The sequence below is a fragment of the Falco biarmicus genome, chromosome 1, assembly GCF_023638135.1.
Source record: "Falco biarmicus isolate bFalBia1 chromosome 1, bFalBia1.pri, whole genome shotgun sequence".
Classification (NCBI taxonomy): Eukaryota; Metazoa; Chordata; class Aves; order Falconiformes; family Falconidae; genus Falco; species Falco biarmicus.
Genome location: NC_079288.1, coordinates 26,493,514 through 26,515,946, shown reverse-complemented (window position 1 = coordinate 26,515,946; position 22,433 = coordinate 26,493,514). Strand labels below are relative to the sequence as shown.

Below are 22,433 nucleotides of genomic sequence, written 5' to 3'. Positions count from 1 at the left end.
GTCCTGTCTGTTCTGCTGTTGAGCAGGCAGTACAAGCTGCTCCTGCTTGCTGCCCTGCCGCTTGCTGCTGCTCTGCTTTCCTCTCTGCTTTCCACTGGTGCTGGGTTCAGCAGTGGGTGGCTGTTTCCCTGGACACAGCAGTTTGGCCCAGATACTCCTGCATGCTCAGGGCTGTGAGCTGTTTTCCTATGGTTCAGGCCATTTTTCCTTTTCAACAGAAATGCCTTTCAAATGTGATAAACCAAACCCATATAAAATAGATGTGTTTCAGGCTTGCCTGCCTTTCAAACCTTTCCATTTTTCTTCAGTTTGGCTCTGACTTCGGGTCGGCAGAGCAGGAAGATGGTCAGGAGTGACAGGGTAGTTTTGGTACTCAACTGATCCATGAACTGCTGTTTTTTGTTGTCTGAAGTCTGGGGACTTTGAAAATTCAGTTGATGATGATTAAGCCAATTTTATTTCAGTGGGAAACCACATTAACTATCTAGGCATGATTTGGTGTTGGCTGCTTCTGTGTAGTGACAGACTGCCTCCTGTCCTGCTGCCCCCCTGCTTCACCAGGATACCTGTCCTGGTTTATTCTGGCTTAGCGCTCTTTAACTATGTGTGCAGTCCTGCCTCCTACTTATACTTTGCAATCCAGATCTATCTACCAGCTTCCAAATGAGGAAGGCATGTTTGCCCCCTTTTGCAAGTGGTACATTTACCCTGCTGATAACCAAACTTGTATTAGTTAACTACATTTAAGTATGTTTAGTGATTGCCAAGGAGAGACAGGACCTGAACGCACTGAGTTTTTGGCTCTGTCACAGCGATCACAGCATCCCTACCGATGGGCAGAACACTTGATGGGTAAGGCAGAAGGAATACCTCCTCCTGTAAAACATACATATTCTGAGGGCCATCCCTGAGCTGGAATGAACTCTTGCAGTGATACAGCCATGCCTGGGGCTTTCCAAACTCCACAGACATACTCACTCCATAGAGTTAAGGAACTTGCTTGTAAAAGTGTGTTGTTGCATATACAACACAAAGAGAAGCACCTTTGCTTCTGCTGTTTGGGATGGGGGGAATGCAAAAAATCACCAAGGCAAAAGATGCATGGCAGCTTCTGGAGAAGAATCTTCTGAAAGCATGGCAAAACAGACTCCCATCGAATTTACCAGTCCCAGCTTGAGATCTAACACATCAGGGGCATGCATGTGCACTACGGTATCACGACAGAACTTTGGACTTGGATTAAAGCTAGTTCCAATCTTAACAGAAGCTTCTCCAGCATGATCATGAATGATTTTTAAATCACTTGTAACTTCTTGGATTTGGTGTTTTTACCCTGTCTGTTCTTCATACTTCCCTTCTCCCTGCTGCTATGCCAGAGGCCTTAGGATAAGGACAATGTACTTTCCAAATTAAACTGGGGAAGGTGGATCATTTTGAATTATTTCTGAGTATATCTTAAAATGCTGGCAATTGAAAAAAGTTAAGCAGTTTAACTTTCAAACTGACAACATTTGGGGATTAGATTTAAGCAATAAAACATACAGCACAAAAAGGAGTATCCAAGAAGTTATGGTTGCAAGCTAGGGCCCTGAAACACTCACGCTCACCAACTTGGAGCAGTTGCTGTAATGCTGTGGCTGTTGAGGGAGTATTTTTGCATCAGTGATACGCAGTTTCTGTCAAAGACTGATTATAAAGCACCTTCAGAAAGTGTTTGATTCTAATTGATTTTATGTGTTTATTTCTGCCTGTATTATGCACCCGTGATGGTTTTTTTTCTTCAGAGAATGAGGAAGAGAAGAGTCCAGTGATAGATATGAATGATACATAGAGAGAGAGAGAGCAACCATGTAAGTTTGTGTGAGAAGACATCTTCAATCTCCCACCCAGCCTAGCCTATTAAAGGGTCCTACACCTGTAGTTTACTCCTTCTCTTGCTTGTAGTTTGACAGGCTGGTTTGGGGCTTTGCTAGCAAGTCCACCTTCAAACCCTCTGGTGGCAGAGTTTTACCTGCCAGATTGGTCCTATATTAAAGACAAGCTGTGATCTGTTCAGTGTATGAAGTGCAATTGTTTGGAACAATTATCTGGTGGTTTTGGGGACCATGATTGGACTGTGCTGGATATTCAGGTTTAGAAAAGACCTGCTTTATACTTCAGCTTGGTCCTTCTACCACTGTTCAAGCACGTCAACAGCCAAAGCTTCATTTAGCCTTTGCAAGATCCTGCTCAGACTGAGCACACGCCATATTCAGCTTGATTTTACTCCTTCCTGAGTATAGTCCTGAAAACCCTCCACACACCATCAACTTAAAGTAGTAACATTTAGTCCCTAAAACCAACCTTGTGTGGATAATTGTTCTGTCTGATAACTCTTAAAGAAACTATTTTGAAGTTGGGGTGTGTGTGAAACTTCTGGTTTTGGGGGGCAGTGGGAGTGAATCTGTGTTTTTCTTAGTTTCAAATAAAACATTTTCCTGAAGTTGTGCAAATCAGTAATACCTAAGAACACTGAAAACCACCCCCTGAAAACTGACATGGCTCTTCTATTTATCAACCCTAATAGCGCTTATCAGGATTTTGACAGAGCAATTTTTCCTTCATGTTTCTCTTAGAGAAGAAACCCTAATTTTAGTATCATTTGTCTCTTACCAGATGAATCTATGAACTGGTTCTGTTGCTTTTCTGCCATATAGAGACTTCTGAGAATATCTGCACATGCTTGTGTGTGAGAGTGCCTCTGTGTGTGGAAATCTGCCTGGGTATCGTATACCACAGCTGGGAATCAGCAGGACTTACAGCCACAAAGACAGGAAACTGCTAGTCACTTCCTTTTAAATGTTCGATATTTGATAATGACATTGATACTGCAGTATCCTTATTATAGTAAATTATTGTGACATTTGTGAGTTGGTCTGGGTACCTGCCTCTCATTTTGCATGCAGTCTTTCATGCATAGCTCTAAGGAGAAATTGTGTAAGGTTTGTTGGGCCACTTCAGATCTGCCCTGAAATTGTCCCACCTTTGCCAGAAAAATGGTTTCCAGTGGTGTATGGGCACCAAGCCTCTGCTGCCCGGGCTGCCCAGCAGCCTTGACATCACTCCCACATCCTCTGGGGCTGCTAAGCCAGACAGCCCAAGGCCTGAGCTTCGTAGGGGAGATCACTTACTGCATGTTAGTGGACCTCTTCTGATGTTAGCCAAGTGCTTTTGTGCATTCTATCCAGGGATTCTTTGTTGCACCACACGTAAATAGTTTCTGGAGCAGAACCCGGGGGTTCTTACTTTTGCACACAGCTAACCTAGCAGGCTACCAAGTTAGCAGTCATCTGGCTTACTTTTTCTCTTTGCCTCTCTACATTTTGCACTGCTGGCTGAAAATGGTTTGTCTAGATTGATTCAGATTTATTTCCAGACTTCTCAGACCTGTCTGGTGCTAGAGCCATCAACACCAAGTGTTGCACCTTGCATGTGTGTGCTGCCAGGGGATACAAAGATTGCAGTTGATGCTGCAGCGTTAGTTGGAGGAGTGGACCTCGCAGGCAGAGTGCAGCTTTGAAAGGGGCAGGCTGTGCCATCAAGCCCTCTGCTGCATGCCCTTGGCAGTAGCTGGCCTTTCAACACAGTGCTGAGTATCTGGGGAGTCATAGAAGTGCCACTGAAAGTGTGTGGAACAAGATTTCCAGGGGAAAATAGTGTGAATTTTTTTCAGGAAAAATCAGCCACTGTATTTTTAACTCTAACAAAGAGGTGGAAAGGAGTTACGTCTCTGTTCCCATAGCCAGAGACCCTGGTTCAGGTAAGAGAGAGTCTGATGGCACCGTCCCCTGGGACAGTTTAAAGTGATTGCTGCAAGACAGGTAGCTGACTCTGAACCTTCTGGGGTTGGGAGGGGTCATATAGTCACACCAAGACAGAGCTCTTTAAAAACCCTGTACTCCTGTGTGCTCAACACTGACTTGACAGGTATTGTACATACTTAGTCTGACTCTAGAGAGCAGCTGTTTGCTCGTCTGGTACCAGAAGTGCTTTCTTACTGCAGCAGAGCGAAGTGACTGCAGTACAGCAGCATAACTTCAGCCTGTGGCGGGAGGAGAGGTCACAGCTGCTTTTTGTGTTCTTTTGTCACGCAGGAGGTTGGGTGCTGAAACAGCAGCAGGGTGATAAAGCACTACTGCTTCTGCTTTTGACCCCAGGAAATGTTAAATAAACCCACAGCACATAAGTGTGAGTGTGCTATAGTTAGGGCAGTAATGCTAAACCTGTGCACCTGCTTGGTTCAGCAGCTTTCCCCAGGCACAGTGTGGGACCAGGGCTGAAGCACATCCACTCCTGCTGATGAGCTGCGAGCCGCTGCTGGGATTCTCACATTTTCTGTGCAGGGCTGATGCCTTTGCTCTTCAGCAATGCTTCTGCCCTAGGCAGAGCATCCTGCTGCCAGTGTCACTACCTTGTCTCCCCTGTTGGACCTGTGGCTACTTACAGACTCTTAAGGGACGTGCGCTTGACTCTCCCCGACTTAGTGGGACCCAATCAGAGAGATGATGAGGATCGTAGAATCATTTAGGTTGGAAAAGACCTTTAAGGTCATTGAGTCCGACTGTTAACCCAACACTGCCAAGTCCACCACTAAACCATGTCCCTAAGTGCCACATCTGCACATCTTTTAAATACCTCCAGGGATGGTGACTCCACCACTTCCCTGGGAAGAAGGCTTTTCCGTGGCACAGCTCCAGCCACTGGCATGTTGTTTTGGGTAATGCCAAGACAGGATGTACAGCTGGGTGCGCGGAAGATGCTGGTTTGTGAAGGCTGTGTGGAAGAGAAGGCGGTGGGACAAATGCTCCCCTAGGCCTCAGAAACCCAGAGCCTCTTCCCTGGTGAACTTTGCAGCTTCTTGGGAAAGCTTGCCCTGACAGATCAAACGGTCACTGTCCAGACACCTAAACCCAGTGACAGGAGGTCACGGAAAGAAGGCTGTTGCTGGGAACTGACCTGCTGCTAGTACTTTGTGAAAAGGAAACTGAGCCCAGGACTAGGGTACTCTCTGATTTCTAATAAGCCTTTTTCAAAAGGAGCAGTGTACCATGCATCGTTTGGGACTCTGGATCCCAGGTAACATTCTCAAATGCTCAGATGTCTTAGGAACATATGTCAGTTGCTGTGTGCCACTTGATCCCAGACTTCTCCGTGTCCTGCTCCATCGTGAACTTTTTCTCCATTATTGGTGCCACTGCAGAGCACCAGACTGCTTTTTGCCGCTCCCGCGACTCGATCTGATGGATACTGAGCAGCCTTACAAGACTCTGAATTTCTCCTCTTACAGTGACAGAGTGTGGCCACTGTTGCAGAAGCCTCCCAGCTTAGCCAGCCTCCTTGAACTTCTGAAGGTCCTGCACAGCTCTTGTTCTTATTAGGCTGTTTTTTTCTTGATGTCCTGCCTTGTGTCCTAGAGTGTGCTGAGAGCCTGCCAGGCTTCCCCGACCCAGGCAGCCAGCAGGCATACATGGATGCATCAGTATCTATCCATCCGTGCTTCACTTACAGCATCTTCAGCTGTGAAGGAGCATCTTTCACCAAGTGCTCAGTGGGATTTCCCTGCTGTCCTGTTCTTAGCCCAAGGTTAAGGAATTTCAGGATGTCTGAGCTCAGGCAGGGTCTGGGTAGCGGGTACCAAAAAGTGTAAATCCACTGGAAAGTTCCTAACTGGATCTGCAATGACACAGAGGAGCTGAGCCATGCAGGTTGAGGGGCAGACTAGACTGGTGGGGAGAAGGCAGGTTTCTTTATCTGAAGGTTTGTGTTGGCATATCTTCCATTAGCTCTAACTTCTGCTTTTTTTTTCTTTTGTTTTCTCTTTTTCCCACTCAGTTAAATCCAGATGGGTGGGTTGACCAGAGCGACTCCTCACCAATTCCTCCTACTCTACCACCTTCCTGCCTTGTCATGGGTGAGCAGTGTCCAGAGCAGGCATCGCTGGCTGTTCTCAAATGCAGTGATGTACCTGGTCAGAGTAAAAAGAAGAGAGGCTTCTTCTTCAAAGGAAAAAAGCTCTTCAGAAAACTTGGTTCCAGTAAGAAAAATTAAAAAGTGATTTATTGTTCTGTAAAGACTGCCTGTGCAGTCCACACAGAGACTGAAAATTCAGGAGAAGCCCTCTGCAATAAGCTGATAAGAGTATTTTCATAGGGAAAAAGTGTATGTTGAACAGAGAAAACTCTTCAGTGGGTCTGTGAGCTGTGGTCTCTGCTGAGAGCCCAGCTGTGGGTGCCCACCCAGCATGGGCAGTGGCTCTGAACGCAGTGTCATGGCACTGGGGCGTGAGGCCTCAGCTCTAGGATACAGCTACCTCCACCGTAGTGTGTCCTGCTCCATGCAGCCCTCAATGCACCAGTTCCCTGTAAATATTTTAATTTAAAATATATATTCTGGCTGTAAGTTAGCTAAATGGCTTTTCCCAACAAAGCCCCGGCCCCTTAGGAAGAGACCCCTTGTACTACACACCCCCTGGTATTTCTCTGGTCCAAAGGAGGTTGTGTCAACTCCTTCACTTCCTGCAAAGAAAATTTGCACTTTGCTGTTCCCGTGAATCCCCTTTGCTGTCTCTGGGCTGACGAGTGAGTTATTTGTACTGTAACCCTGTAAATATGCAGCTGTGCCTAGGAGCATCCCACACTGCCTCAGTCATGTTTCAGCACGAGGACTCCCACGGAGGAAGGAGCGATACCCGCAAGGGTGTTGATACTTCTGCCTCTAAGGTGGGCTGCTGTAAGCTGCTCTTGGCTGGTTCACCTTGACCACACACTGGCTGGGGACTTTGCCTTATTTATTTATTTATCTATTTATTTACCTATTTATTTATTTATTGTCTGCCTCTTTCGCAGTTTTATTTGGCTGTTTCAGTGGGCTGCTCCTGAGTTGGAACATTTGGAGAGCAGAGCTGGGGATGGAGAGTTTGCAGTTATTTTCATATGAGATGATGTGTTCCTTGAGTTAAGACACATCCCTTTCTAAGCCACGGAGAGTTTTGTACTACATGGTTTCTATCCTTTTCAGTGTTTGTTTCTTTGCATGTTTCAGTGGGGTACTTGTTTTGAGAAGGACAGTTACGTGAGGTACGTGAATGATGCCAGCACAGTGTCCACAAGTGTTGGTGACATGGTATGATTTTATTTAATATCAAATTTTATTATAATAAAGTCTATTTTCACAAAAATACATTTTCCTTAAAAAAGCAAAAGATTCAGTGGTGCTTCTTCTGGGGGGGAGGGGGGGGGGGAGGGGGAGGCAGAGGGGAAAATGATACCAGTGCTTGAGGATGCTTCACAGCACTTCACATAGGAGCCTGCCTTTCCTGTGACCATGGTGCAAGGTACCTTCGCTGTGAACGAAAGGTCTTTGCCTCTCCTGTTTCAGAGACCTAATCCTGGAGGAGAAAGCGCTAGGGTGTCACTTACACTTACACTGTGCCTGAGCGCAGTTACACCACGTCCAGACCTCATCCGGACATGTATGTAGCCCTGTGCTGCTGCCTGGGTGGCTTCATGCAGCGTTAGTCCCTGGCTCTGGCCACTGGACCCCTTCGCTGGGGGTGCCACCGAGCCCGGGGGGCCTGCACAGCCAGATTTCTTCCGCCGTTCTGTTCTCCGCTCCTGGGTGTTACCCATGTGCTCCCGGATATGAAAGGAGGGCCACGGGGCTGAAGTGGTGTCCTGCTGCTGACGCCTGCTGCAGCCTGGCCGTGCAGCCACGCTGTCCTGTCGTGCTGATGTAGCAGCGCAGTGGAAGCATCATCAAGTGTGGTGGCTATATCTAGACCACCTGATGATTTCATGTTTAGGATAGAGTAAAATTGAAGAGGTCAATGATCGGTTTCGTTATACAGCTTTTACTTTTTAAGTTTCAGATCCTTTGGTGTTTTCTTTTTTCGATTGGCTCCTCCACAGTGAGCTACCTTCAAGCCAGGCTGCGAACACCTACCTGTGGAGAAGATCGGCGTATCCCTTGCAGGCTTTGGGTTCTTTTCATGCCGTGCTGGCGGGACAGGTTAGCTGGGATAGACCAACTCTCTGCAGTTACAGCCACTGCTGTGCTCAGGTGACAGATGGTAATTTGCTTTGTCAGAACAAATGGCCCCAGTAGAGACCAGCCGCCGCCCCAGTCTTGTAGGTGGAATCATCCACGGTCCATGTGCAGGCTTCCCAAGCATCTGGTGCAATTCCAGAGAGTCCGGGTACATCGTGTACCAGCAGTGACTGGTCCTGTCCAGGCAGCAGGACCTGCCCGAGAGCTGCCAACAGCTGCTCAGAGGTTGTTGCAAGGGTCTTCTCTGATGTTTCTTACCCAAGAGATAAACAGCCTGCTGCTGGGGGCCCTGAATCAGTGCTGTGCCTGGAGAAGAGGCTTTGCTGCCTCTGTGTCTCCCAGTTTGGGATTGTTCTGGGGACTGCTGCCCCATGCAAAAGTCTAAATGTGTATTATCAAAAATGCCGTTATTACTGGTGTTGATTTTTGTAGTGCTACCACAGACACGTGAGTCTTGGGCTACTCAATGTCCAGTCCTCCTGTGTGGACCTGCTCTAGCTGCTCAGTTCTGCAGGGCTCCAACCCTGTGTGGTCTCTCGATCTGGCAAGAGGGAGGTGGAGATGCTGGAGACAGGCTGAGCTTTCCCCCGGTCCTGCTAGGAGTTACAATTTTAATGCCTATTTGCCTAGAAGACATCTGGAACTGAGCAAGGCTGCTGTCTGTGGTGTGTGGCCCCAAGAAAGGAGAAGAAAAAAGGCGGTTTTCCCTGCTCATCCAGCTGGATGATATTTATATGCTTTAATGTACTTTGGCTAAAAGAGGGAAAAATAAGGAAACCCCAGAGGCTCTGAGGTCAGACCGCAGGTCTTGGCTCTGTACCTTGCTCTTACAACTCATTGAGTAGTTGATGCCTCTTGGTCCCATCAGTGGAAACGAGGGCACTGGAAACTCTGATCTGCGGTTTCACATGGGGCTCTGCGAAGGCCACAGGTGCGTAGCTGTTGAGTTGGTTGTGTGGAGCGGCAGTTCTGTGCCTTGGACCTGTGGGAACTCAGCCAAGGTGGCAAATGTCACTGTGGGCTTTTGGGGGATTTTGCAGGATTCCACTGACAGGAGGGGCTCCTCTGGGAAACTGCTGCCCCTTGGAGAGAAATGTTTCAGGAGGGTCTTAACACTGCAGTGAACCACCATCTCCTGCGGTGGGCAAGAGTCAGGGTGAGGACAGGCTGAAAGGTCTGAAGTAATGAAGCTGCTGCAGCTATGAATGCTGAAGGAGTTTCCATGGCTTCTGAAACAGACTTCAGTGATGAAAGTCATCAGCAACCCAGTAATTTCTCTGCAGCTTGCCCTGCCACCAGGGACGTTGGCTGCTGTTCTAACTGAATTTACCAGCTGGAGTTTCCTAAGCGAGTTGTCTTTTGAAAGTCTTTTGAAAGAAACAGTCGTTGCTTTTATCAGCTCATCAGGGGATGAACTGAAGAACAAAACCCTTAGGAAGAAAAGCAGTGGCTGTCACGATATGGGGCCTGCCCAGAGCCAGGGGCCATGCTGCAGCCGGTGCCTGCGGAGCGGGATGGCTCCCTTGCTCCTGGTGCTTCCTTCCTCCTCGGCTGAGCCCTTGTGACCAGAAGGTGCATGTTGCCTCTCTGCTCCCCAGGCATGTGCTGAGCTGCCCCCCGGCAAATTTCACTGTGATAGACACAGGCTTTCACCATTTAGCAAAGTCACCTTAAGTCAGCTGGTTCCCTAACACCAGGCAGTCTTTACAGCAACACTGAGAGAAGTCTTCTGGAGAAAGGTTTAAGACCTTCAGGCTTTGGGAGCTAAATGCAAAAGGCTACAAGAAACAAACAAAATAAAAAGATAGAATACAAATACAATCTAGATGTTCTGCTTTGCACCTTCAGCGTTTAATTGCTGTACTGTATCCCAGGTGTTGATGGCACATCTCTGCTCTGAGGTGTTATTGCTTGCATCGATGTAATCTTGTCTCCTTGTTCTAGAGGATCAGCACATGGTTTCTCCTTTGCTGCCAAAGGTGGTGGGTGCAAGGGCTTGGCACTAGCATTGGTGCTTAACAAAAGGCTCACCCAGGTACATGGCTGTTTTGCTGACTGACTGGATACCAAGCAAAAACAAATTCCAAATCAAAGACAAGAATAAATCCAGTTTATTATATTACAGTACAATAAAGGAAACCAGTATGCAATATGATAAAAGGAAACAGTACTAGTTATTATGCACAATATGATAAAAAAGCAATAGGAGCAAAGCATCAGATCATTACTGCAAAGCATTACAGAGACTAAGAAAAGGAGACATCACCCATTACCACCTTAATGTCCTGCAGGCCCACCCTTCGGCTGGGAGCCCCATTGCAGCCAGCCCCAGGGGTCTCTTGGGAACTGGGAAAATTCCTACGCGGTGTGTCCTCCCGTAGGTGAGGCTTCTGGCCCAGTCCCACAGCTTGCTCGCCTTTATACTCAGTGAAAAATAAAAATAGTTTACACACATAGTGTATGTAAGCATGTATGTATGTATGGCATGCACTATCTCATGATTCACAAGGTTCACACGTGCCAGGGATGTTGCCCAGGTGCCCGAGCGTGGTGGTTACCGCCATGGCACAGCTGCACACAGTGTTACTGTCGGGATGTTCCTGCTCACATCTTGCTTGTTCAGGGGGCTCAGGACAAAGACGTCTTTGAGCTCCCTGAGCTCCCTGTCCGAGTTAAATGATTCCTAATTCAAGACAAAGTCTTTTTCATAAGCAGTAATCAATATAATAAATTTTCACAATGGTCCTTCCCATACACCGTTATCTGGGAGTGGGGTCATGGCTCCAGGGAAAATGAACATTCAAGAGACAAAGCATCTGTCAAAACCTCCCACTTTCATGGTCTCTGAAGCAGTTCTGAGAGCTTCAGTAAGCTGTGTCCTTGTTGTATCAGTTGTTTTATCAGTAAGATGTTGTATCCGGATGTTAAGCATCCAGTAAGCTTAAGTAAGTTGCTAATTGTGAAATGCAATTATCAGCACAGATAGGCGCTAACTGTCTCACTAGCCTTGGAAAAATCCTTCTAACTGGTCAGCTGCATGATACAGCAGGGGAAGCACACAGAAACTGGCTTTGAAAGCCTGCCCTTTGCACAAGAGCAGTGCTGCAGTGGTGGTTGTGCAAGCAGCAGGTGGTGGCAGCCCAGGCAGATGCTCCGGGCTGTCCTAAACGGGCTGAGCTCATGGCATCTCAGAAAAGTGGGGGTGGGGGCACCTTCAGAGCCTCCGGCTGCCCTCCCTGCCCACAGCAGGGCTACCTCGAAAGTCAGTGGGGTTTGCTCAGGGGCTTGTAAAAGCGAGTGCTGTCGTCCAAGGCTGCAGATCCCACCCTGTTTCTGGGCCCTGTCCCAGCACGGCACTGCTCTCATGGCGGGGGGGGGTGGGTTCTTGGATCTAATGGGAATTTTCTTTGCAGCACTGTGTGCACTTCAGAAAATACTTTGTCTCCATCCTTCCCATGAGACGGTTGAAGCTAATAGTGAGGCTCTCTCCAGGATGACCAAACGCTCGTGTCTCCTGTGCTCTAGGTGGATTCCCTCCAGGTTCTCAAAACCTGTCTGGGACCAGGGATCTGCAAACAGAACCAGTGCTCTGGCCGCAGCCTCACCTGTGACTCACTGCAATATTTGCAATCTGCTTTGCAGATTTGCTTTAAAGCACTGAAGGGTCAAGACAGTGCATCAAAAAGTATGGCTCCACCTGCAAATAGCCCAGCTTTGGGGACAGGGACACCTGCAGGGTCACTGCTAGAGGCACTGTACAGCCACTGTGGTTCCTGGAGTGCCCCACACAGGGAAGAGTTCGTTCAGCTGATAGACATTTAACCTCCCCGGAGGAACACCAGCAGAGACTTGGTTGCTCTCAGTCTGTGCTGCTAAACCAAGCATTTTCTGTTACAGAAGGAAAAACACAATTGCAATTTGTGATTAGGAGCAAGCTGAGGAGCAGCACTAGTGAGCAGCTCCTTTGCTTCTCTGTACACTGGCTTGTTCCAACGCATCATTCACCCGATGCAGCAGCATCCCCCTGCCCTGCCTCACCGGCACAGCTCCAACATGGCAAGGATTTGTCCATGAGCCAAATTTGCACTTGGACAGGGAGAGGGGCTTTGGCCAGGGGAAGAGGTGGTGTTCTGGTAGATGATCTCCCAGTGCAACAGCCGTTTGGGTGAGGGCAAGACCCTACCTGAGCTGCCTTGGGCTCAAGATCAGCAGCTGGAGGTTGGTGAAGCCTGTTCAAACTGTCATCCAGGGGCCTCCTCCTCCCCTGCTCTTGTCTACACAGGGAAGTGCACATGGAGCAGCATTCATGAGCCCTTCCAGACCACAACAGGGACGTGGGGCAGGGTGCATCAGCGAGGCAAGATGGGGAGTGCTCAGCAGAGCAGACACCCTTTAGAGATGGTGCCTCCATGGGTGGATATGAAGACTTCTTTGACCTTTAAGAGCAGCAAAAGATGAAGAGCACAATGGGGGAGGGAACCTTGTCCCTGTATGACATCCCCAGAAGGAGTCAAGACTTTCAAAACCATGGCAAAGTGCTGCCTTGCATCTCGGCCCCCCGCCCCCCGCAAAAAACCTGGGGAAGCTTTGCTTGAGAATCAGGCTGTGTAAGCAGGTGGGTGCACATGAGCCACCCTGCTAGGGAGCTGGGGTGGGAGGTGGGTGCTGCACTGCCTTGGCTTCATTCCCCTGTGCGGGAGTTTCCAAGCCCTGTGGGTCAGCCTCACCAGGGTGCCCTGCTGCAGATAACACCCTGCTGCAGATAACGCCCTGCTGCAGATAAAAACGCAGGCGCAGAGGGGCCATGGGGAGGACAGTAGAATTTTGCAGGTGAGAGCCTGGCCCATTGCACGCTTGCTTTTGCTTTTGTGGAACACTTGTTTCTGTACCGTGGGCGGGAGACTGGGGGGCTGGGGCTGTGTTTGGAGCATCCAGCTGAGGTCTGCGCTTCCCACTGCTTGTGTGATGGCTTCCCCCTCCTTGCTCCAGGGCTGGCAGAGCCACTCTCCGCCTGGCACCAAGCACAAGCGAGGATGTGGCTGGACCACTTTGCTGCTGTCGCTGGGGGCTCCTCCACAGGGAATGGTTTTAGCTTGGCATTTGAAGGTGGACTCTGGGCTACCTTTGCCAGCAGCTTCATGGTGGGTGCTAGGTAATGTGCAATAGGCAGAGCCCACACCTCTGGGCTCATTCTGATAGAGCTGATTGCTTTGGAGCAGCCTTGGGATGTGAGTGGATCAGCTTTGGGTAAAACCATCCCAAATGTCTACGTGTAGAGGACCTCCCATGCTGCCCTGGCTCATCCTTCTTCCCCTCCAGCTCTTCTAACCCTGTGTACCAGCTCTCCCTGCATACTCAGTGTTGCTGCCTGGGCTCCCTGGCAGGCTGCCTGCTTGCAGCACTCGCAGTGTGTTCTGTCCTCTGCCCTGTTTTGTGCCACCCCATGGTCCCAAAGCAGTGTGCTCCCACCAGCGCCTGAGGTCCCCAGGGCAGGAGGCAGCTCCCGTTGCACGTGCTGCCGCAAGGATCTCCCAGGCAGCACGATTGCTCTTGGGGAGCAGTGCATTGGGAAGGGGACACCTCATGAGCTCCCTTAACATGTGCCATCAGCAGTGTGGGCACTGACCTTCCAAATGCATGGCGAGATTTACAGGTTCTTGGTTTTCTTCACTTCTTGCATTTCTTCGCAGGGATGAAGGCAGGAATCTTCCTGGGGTTGCTGGTGATCCTCAGCCTGTTCCAGGCATCTCTGTCTTCTTCCTCTGGTATTGTCATTTTCTTAGGTTTTGCAGATCAGGTGCTCTTCTGAGTAGGAAAGGTAAAATCAAGTCTAGAAGAGCCTGTATTATTCTATTGTAAGCAGCAAAGTCCTGTAGAGGTGTCAACAGGAGTATGGTCAGTTCATATCCGCAGTGGCAGCTGATACTGGTGCCCTTTTCATGCCCGGGAGTCACTCAGACTCTCCTGAGGAATACCTGTATGTACAGATCTCTCTCTCTCGAGACTGAGCAGCAGCAATTGCTTCCAGCACTGCTGTGCCAATATCCCTGGGTGCTGGAGGCACAAAGAGAACACAGCTGCAGCGCGGGGATGCTCCGGGGTGGTAGACAGCACTTTCACCTCCGCTCTTTCCTTTTCCTTGCTGAGATCTGTCAGAGTTGCTGTCGGATGCGTCCCTCCTGAGCAGCGTGAGCAAGGCCAAGCAGCTGGTGGATGCAGCCTACAAGCACACACACAACCGGTGAGAGCTGGGGCTGGGCTGCTGGCATGTGCTGTGTGCCCTGCCTGCACTGCAGCATCACCAGCGTTTCCTCCTTGCTCTAGTAGAGCGGACAAGGGTGCAAGGTCCTCTGGGAGCACAGTGGGCTGTAATCAGCATTTTACCTGCCTTCACCCTGTTTTTATGCCACATCTCCAGTCTCCTGGGTCTGTCCCTAAGAGCTGTAACTGTGTCCTCCTCTGTGCATGCCATTCTGCCCAGCTCAGTATTGCTTGGCTCAGTTTCATCCCTCAGGGATGCTCCAAGGAGGACTGAAGCCAGCACAGGCTCCTCCTGATTTCTAGTGGTTCCCCCCCCTACAGAGGGAGAAAACTGCTGCAGGCTGCAGTGAGGACATTTTGTGGGATCTGGGAGGAAAGCTCAGCCTTTGACACCATCGTTTGAGTGTGTACAGCCTCCTAGCAGCCCATACATGTCCCCCTTCAGTAGCCATCCTCTGAGACCCCTCACTGGCTTAGGGACCCCTCCATCTGAGAGGAGGCTCCAGCAGCATTAAGAGAGGGTGACTTGGAAATGTTTGAGACCTCTGGGAGGAGACTGGCACCTCCAGACGTTCATGAGCTGGACAGCAGTTGACTGAGGTTTGCTTGCCTCAAGGATGTAAAGACTTAAAATTTGTCTTCTGGCAGGTGGAGATGGGCAATTTAAGAGATTCTTTTCCTGCAACTCGCACTGCTCCTCTGCCGAGCGTGGCAGGAGCGGCCCTGGTCTCCCCCAGCTACCACGCGGGGAGGTAGATGACGCTGCCTTGGTTTGCAGTTCAGACTGGTGACGCACTAGGAGAGCTGGGGTGCCTGGCGCACTGGTGTGTAACCTGCAGGACTCCTGGCTTTGCCCCATTTCAGTCCTGCAGATGTTGTGTTATTCTCTCTTGCAGCATAAAGGAGCACCTGCAGAACGATGCCTTGACCCCCGTAGAGCTTCTGCGATATTTCAAGCAGCCAGTAGCAGGGACTCGGGCTGCCGTTCGGGCTGCAGATTACATGGAGACCACCCTGGCCCTCCTCAAGGAGAAGCTGCAACGGGCTGTGAGGGGCAACTTCAATGTCACAGGTAGGGGTTGCACTTTGCTGGGAGGAGGGCAGGGGAGAAAGATACGGGGCTTGATCAATGGGGCTTTGTGGGGCTTGGGAAGACGGGGTGAAAGGGGGTCATGATGCACCACAAATCCCTCGCATGTGACCGCAGTGAGGCAAAGCTGAGGTGTTTTTCTGTGCTCTCTACCTTAAAAAATTATTTGGGGGTTTATCAGTTAATGGAAGTGCTTTGTGCACTTCCCTGGTTCTTTGTGCAATATAGCAGTTAATGTACCGATGAGTCAAAGCTTGTCAGACTTTGCTAGATGATATTCTTTTGCTTGAGTAAGGAATGAGCAAACACAGAGGATGTGACTCAACCCCAGCATAAGTCATTTTTCTGCCAGGCTCCAGCTAGCAATAGTCAAAAGTCCCTGCCAGATGGTTCTGAGTCGGGAACAGCATGCTATGAGGAAGGCACAAATAGGGAATGCAAACGGAGCAATGTGAAAGGACATTTCAGTGTGTGTCTTGAAGGAGCAAAGTCCTCCATGAGGTGGCAATCCTGGCTGCCTGGCAAGACCAGTTTGCTGAAAGCAGAAGGCAAATCGGGGGCGGTGAGAGAAACAGCTCAGGGAGGCACCAGGCGGGCTCCTGCCATAGAAAGGTGAACTCATGGGATGCGCAGCGCTACAGCAGAGCAGCGCCAGGCCCAGACACCCGCCACGGGCTGCTCCAGCATCCTCCAGCACGGGCAGAGCAGGAGGAGGGAGGCAGCGCTGGGCTCCAGCCCCTGCGTGCAGCAGTGATACTGAGCCCCCCCAGCCCACCCGGCTGCCACCTCCCGGCAGCAGTGACCAGGGAACCTCCGAGGGCCTCAGGACAGGGTGTGCTAGCAGCTACAGCCCAGAAGGCTCTGCCGCTGACCTTGGCCGCTTCTCTCCTACGCTTGGGGAAACCCACATGCTGGGAACGCGAGGCCAGGTCCCCCCGTCCTGCCCAGCCATCTGATGGTTTCTTCTCCAGGCAGCTCTGAACAGTGGTGTCACACTGGTGGCTGCTTCCCAGGGGGGAAAACCTTGTGGCACACCACTAGGATGACTGTAGCTGTTAGCACCTTAGGGTGGAGATAAAAAGGGAGGGGAGAGAAAAGCAAAAGGGTTGCTGTAGAGGAATTATAGAAGACTGCATGAAAAATGTATTTGTGAAAAGGTTGTGATGATTCTTAACAACATGAGGTATGAAATGTTAAGGGGAAAAAAAGGGAGGAATTGTAGAGAAATGAAGCTGGGTTAATTAACATTGATGATGTACAGCTGTGGGCTGGCTTCAGGGGCGTGGGTTGGCTGATGTGGATAAGGTGCAGCTGTGGCTGGTTCCTGCTAAGTAGTTAAATAGCTCTTGAGGGGTACAAAAGATGGGCACTGGATGAAGAGAAACATGGAAGGAGCAGAGGGCAGGGCAGGCAGGCTCGCTCGCTCGCTCGCTCGCTCGCTCGCTCGCTCGCTCGCTCGCTCTGGATGTAGGAGAGACAGGTTCAGCAGAGGCAAGAAAGTGGAGGGGCTGGCCTGAAGAGTATGAAGAAACAGCACGAACAGTAGATGAACCTTTGAAACCTTGTGGGGGATCAGTGGCTGTGCCAGGCAAGGCGTAGGAACTACTTACTGAAGTTAACCTGGTATGGGGTGGTAAAAGCCTTGTTGCAGCCAACTAGTTTGCTTGTGTTGCGACAGGTTGCTAGTGCTAGAAAATAATTCCACTGCTGCACAGGCCTAATGTGTAATCATAAATATGATTTGACCACAACTTTGCTAGGTTTAATGCTTTCCAAACCAGAAAAAGCAATCTGCTGCTCTAGAGAGCATCCTCGGCACATCTTTGAGCAGCAAGACCTTAAATAACAGCCCCTGACGCTCTTACAGATGATACTGTGATCAGAAACCATTTCAAGGGTGCAAGAAGGAAAACTTGTTGCTGAGCCTGGGAGGCCCTGCAAACCCAGCAGGGACAGTGTGTTACGGCATGTTTCCTCTGTTGTTACCTGGCAGACTTGCTGACACCAGATCAGCTGGGGATGATTTTCAAGGCAAGCGGATGTGACCAGCTTTTAATTAGTCTTGCTTCGAGGGTTCATGGTGTTGTACATGAACTAGTTCTTTGGCCAAAATATGAATAGCTCTGTATTGGGGACTGACTTTTCAGCCCAGGGTCTCTGTTACCAGGCTGCATCTTTTTGCTTTCTCTGTGCTTTGTCTGGCTCTGCCCCGTTGCAGGGTCTCAAAGGGCTTCCTGACCCAAACCCATACTGGGGCATGATCTGTCTGGCTGTCGCCCTGCCCCACGCTGTGTAGGAGGAAATCTGGGCATGCGGGCTGTGAGAGAGCACCTTCTGCGTGTCCCGTGGACAAATGGAGGGGCATGACTGTAATGTGGGAGACAAGGGAGGCTGTACTAAAGAGTGTTTTAAAAGGGACAGCCTAGGAGCATTCCCCATCCTTCTCCTGTTACTGAGAGCCCAGTGGGCAGAGCATCCCCTGGGAGCACCTTGGGCAGAGGAAGGAGTTCAGACAGCAATGCCTGCCTAGGGAAGGCTTTAGCCTTCAGGTATCTGTATAAGAAGCAGGGAGAGAGCTACCTGCCTCCTCAATTTTCAGACAGTGGTGTCTTCATTCAGGAGGGGGCTCTGGGATAAGGACAGGCCCATCACATAAACCAGACCCTGAAGCCCTGGAGAAGATGGGCTCAACTGTTCCCTGTGCTCTGTGTCCCTCCATTGCTTGGCCCTAGGCAGTGTGACACACGGTGTATGACCGGCAACCCGAGAACACATATTATACATGGACTCCAAAATGAAATATATTGTTAGTCTAAGGTTTTAATGGTCTAATCAAACTACAATAACCACTTACTCCAATTACAGCATAGTAAGGCTCACAATCCAAATCAGCCTGCTTCTATTAAAGATCACTGGTAATACCATTAAATGAACAGGCATAAGTCGCTACCCCTTTTCTCTGATGTTAAGCTTTCACCTTTGTTTTCCACTCATGGCCTGGAGTCAAGGGCCCTTCTTCAGGCTGGATGACACAAGGAGTCACCAGCAACCTGGGTTCTTGCCTGGGAGAAGCTGAGGCTTGGTGTGTGTTACTATTATTGTTGTTATTATTAAACATGAGGCTTATTGATAGCACCAAACCCACAGGGCTGCAGTAGCTTCCAACCATTGTACATTGCTGTGTGATCCCATTCCAAGGTTCCTGTCCCTCTCTACATCTATGAGCGCTTGGCCCTGCCATTATCCTAATGACGCTAATAGTTTGCTGTTCTTCCATTCACTCCAACAGGAGAAACCCATCACTAGGAGCTTCAAACAGAGCCCTGGTCAGATGGTTGCCAGCAGAATATGAGGACGGTGTGTCAATCCCCCGTGGGTGGACAGAAGAAAAGCGTTTCTCTGGATTCCCCTTTCCACTGGTAATGTTTGTTATCTGAAAATGCCGTACCAGGGCTCAGGGACTGTCGGTCCTTGGATAGATCACAGGTGTCCAAGTGCATGCTCAGCAGCTGCCGTGGGGGGGATCAGGGGGAGGAAGTTAAATTCACCAGCTCCAGCTTGATCATATGAGAATCTTCAGGGTGATCTAACAGAAATACTTTCTAACTCCCATGCTGTGAGGAAGAGCAAAGGAAAATAAATCTGATAACTGCAGAATTGCAGGATTAAGAAAGAATTACTCAATGTGTTCTTTTAAATTAACTGCGTTTAAGCCAAAGTGATTTGCTCACCTTTTTTTGATTTGTTTGTGGAAGCTGGTTGTCTCCTGAAAAGCAATATGCCAGAGGATAAAAATGAAAAAAGAATCCCCAGAATAAAAACCATCCAGCTAGAAATTCTGTGTGTGGGTCCACGGCGGGGTGACCTGTGGTGGGGTGTGTGGCTCTCATGGGGCCTGGAGTGGGGACGCTGTGATGTGGTTTCTGCTCACTGGGGCTTGGTGCAACGACAGTGCTAGTGAGGAGCTCTGTGATTTTCTGGGTTGTGTGCCTGACACTTGTGCTTTTGTTGTACTTCCGAACTGTTCTGCAGCACAGCGTCAGGGCTTGAGCAAAGTTTTGACCACTTCTCTTGTAGGAATACGTGAAGGAAGAACTGGTGGGGAAGTGTGATGGATGGAGAAGGGATGAGAAGGAAAAAGGGCTTTGGGAGTTCACTGAGATAACTTTCAGAAATTCCCAACAACTATTTTTTTCCACACTTCTATTTCAAATTGGTCTTTTAAAATCTGTTACCTCTCTTTCCCGGTTATTCAGTATGGTTCATGCTTAGCTGTGTCCGTATATCCACCAAGGGATGTACTCGGCCTAGAGGCTCAGAAACCTGGCTAGGGCCAGGACAGTGCAATGCTCAGCAAAGGAGGCACTCAGTAATGCCTTCCAGCTCAGGCAGCAGAGATTTGGGTTTTTTTCTGTGAAGTGTAAGAAATGCATCATGAATTCTTGCTGATGGCCATACAAACAGACGCACCCATTCATACGAGTAATTTCCTAACACACATGTTCTGCCTTCCTCCCCTGCAGGTTGGAAAGGTGTCAAATGAGATTGTCCGCTTCCCCCCTGGGCAGCTCAGGATGGACCAGCAGAGATCACTCATGTTCATGCAGTGGGGCCAGTTTATTGACCATGACCTGGATTTCAGTCCAGACACCCCAGCCCGAGTCACCTTCAGTGGCAATGTGGACTGTGACATCAGCTGTGCCAAGCAGCCCCCTTGCTTCCCCATCAAGGTACAGCCAGCCTTTCTCTAGCAGGGAAGAGAGGGAGAGGGTATCTGCCTTCCAGCCAGGAGATGCTGGTGGCTCCCCAGGTCCTTGGCCACAGAGGGACATCCTCCCAGAACAGGCCAAGGGGGTCAGACAGCTCTCTGTAAGGTAGCAGTGCTGGATCCCAGGGGCTGTCCCCAGATGTCAGACACAGCCCCAACCTGTCTTCCCCCCATCTCCAACCATTTACCCATCTCTCTCAATGATATGGCTTTGTTTTGGGGGTATGGTGCGAAGACAACATGGGTGATACCTGGATTATAGTACATGTGTCAATACCCCAGCAAACCCTTGCCCATTTGATGGTTCAATGCTCAGTAGTGCATGGGGCAAGGGAGTGGTGAGCATCTCCCAACAGTGGCCAAGGCATTAGCACAAGTCACATTGCAGCCTCTGCTCCGGTCAATGCTTAGTGATGTACGCGTCCACCCTGCAGCCCTGCTCTTCTGCCTTTGAAGAGGTACTGTGGCTCTGGTTGTCCCATGTACCCGTCTGTCCTGTCAAGAAAAACTGTGAATGGACAGAGCAAGCACCAAGTGTTTGCCCAACATGCATCTGAGAATGCAGGCAGGGTCACAAGTTCTGCATGACAGCTGTCAATAATGTAGATACAGACACTAGACTCCAACATGAGATAGGAAGCTTTAAAGATTGAATCTGATATTTATATATTCAGGGGGAAAAGTTTAGGTATCTTAATGGAAATTTAGGCATCTCCAGGCTTTCATGCATATTTGGGTCTTGGACTCCTAAAATAGCACCCCCACTGTCATTCTGACCCTTCCTATTTGGGATTTTTGACTGACCTCCATGCTGTCTAGCATGGGGACTGTCTTTGAAATGGATCCTGCCTGGCTTTTCTTACGGCTGTAGTATCACAGTGCCGTTTCTGCACCCCTGAACTAGTGATGACTTATTTTTTTTATCTATCTTCAGATCCCACTCAATGACCCACGAATTAAAAACACGAAAGATTGCCTTCCTTTCACCCGCTCAGCTCCTGCTTGTACCGGCGGCACAGCAATTCGAGATCAGATCAATGCCATCACCTCCTTTCTTGATGGCAGCATGGTGTATGGCAGTGAAGTGTCTTTGGCCAACACACTGAGGAATCAGACCAGCCAGCTGGGCTTGCTGGCTGTTAACCAGAATTTCACTGATAGGGGGAAGGCATATATGCCCTTCAGCAACATGCAGAAGAGCCCATGTCTTACAGCCAACAAGGAAGCTAAAATCCCTTGCTTTCTTGCAGGTAAGTTGTGTGCTGGCACCCCTAACCCTGAAATCCAGAGCAAACAACTCCCCCAGCTCCAGTTCATTTCTTTATTTGTTTGGTTTTCTTAAGTAGAAAATGGAGCATAGCAAAACGTCACAAAAGACTGAGACAGGCTGTGCTAAGTAGGAAAAGGTCTTCACTGCATTCAAGTCTTCTTTGTGATTGTATGCATGGAGTGAAGCTGTCCCATCTGTGCTCAGCAGCTCCGGCGTAGGGCCCAGGGAGCACATGGGGCTGCTGGAGGTGACCTGGGAACCACTGCCACGATGGAACCAAGCAAATGCAGCAATAGCAGACTGGCCTGAAGGCAATGGCTTGTCTATATTTGTAATTTGGTAGCCATCTCTCTTCTGTCAGGACAGGTACAGGTGTGTTGGTGCTTGAAATGTTGAAATGTGTTGGTGCTTGAAATGTTTCCGCATGAAACATTTGCCTGGGCTGTTGCATATCAGTGTATCTGCTGCACTGTGAGAGCTTAGATCCCAGCTGGGCTGAGGATGAGGCTAGCCACAGACCAGGGTGACCTTTTAAGACATGTCCCCACCACTGAAGTCTGAGGGTGCACTGACAGCATGCCAGCCAGGACATCAGCATAGGCCTTCAGTCCATCAGGATGGCCTCCTGGTCCATTTATCCTTTGTCACACTTCTGGTATCCTCCTGTCTACTTCTTCAACGTGGAATAACTCCTTCTGTCCTGGGCACAGCGTGCCAAAGCCATGCCTCCCCTCCAGCCAAAACACCGCACAGTCACCACAACCTTCCTGTCTGCTGCCGTTTGCTATCTTCTCCTGTCCCAGCACACAGAGACAAGATAACTAACCTTCTGGAGCCTACAGCATTGCTCCCTTCTGCCTGGACCCTGCTGGTGAGGACCAGGATGTTGCTAAAGCCTAAGACCCCGGGGAGGGATATTTCTGATATACCTTGTGAATCTGTGTCTCACTCCCTGTTCC

General features: G+C 49.6%; 2 protein-coding genes across 6 annotated transcripts in view; both read left to right on the top strand.

Annotated features, from left to right (window-relative positions):
• Positions 1-7,218, top strand: part of TSPOAP1 (TSPO associated protein 1) — a 70,584-nt gene extending 63,366 nt beyond the window's left edge. For 3 of the 5 annotated variants that reach the window (XM_056324614.1, XM_056324632.1, XM_056324623.1), the window contains one exon: positions 5,872-7,218. In XM_056324614.1, coding sequence (XP_056180589.1) covers positions 5,872-6,087 — 216 coding nt within the window. In that variant the 3' untranslated portion in view covers positions 6,088-7,218. Of the gene's footprint in view, positions 1-1,784; positions 5,688-5,871 lie in introns of those variants that run through there. The other 2 variants (XM_056324651.1, XM_056324642.1) reach the window with 2 other exon arrangements.
• Positions 7,219-11,501: 4,283 nt separating this feature from the next.
• The window catches only part of LOC130142533 (eosinophil peroxidase-like), a 33,350-nt gene continuing 22,418 nt past the window's right edge, over positions 11,502-22,433 (top strand). The window contains 9 exon segments of the mRNA XM_056324669.1: positions 11,502-12,915; positions 13,776-13,850; positions 14,233-14,326; positions 15,243-15,418; positions 17,430-17,484; positions 17,736-17,776; positions 18,698-18,855; positions 19,960-20,166; positions 21,139-21,454. Of these exon segments, the coding sequence (XP_056180644.1) occupies positions 13,778-13,850; positions 14,233-14,326; positions 15,243-15,418; positions 17,430-17,484; positions 17,736-17,776; positions 18,698-18,855; positions 19,960-20,166; positions 21,139-21,454 (1,120 nt within the window). The 5' untranslated portion in view covers positions 11,502-12,915; positions 13,776-13,777.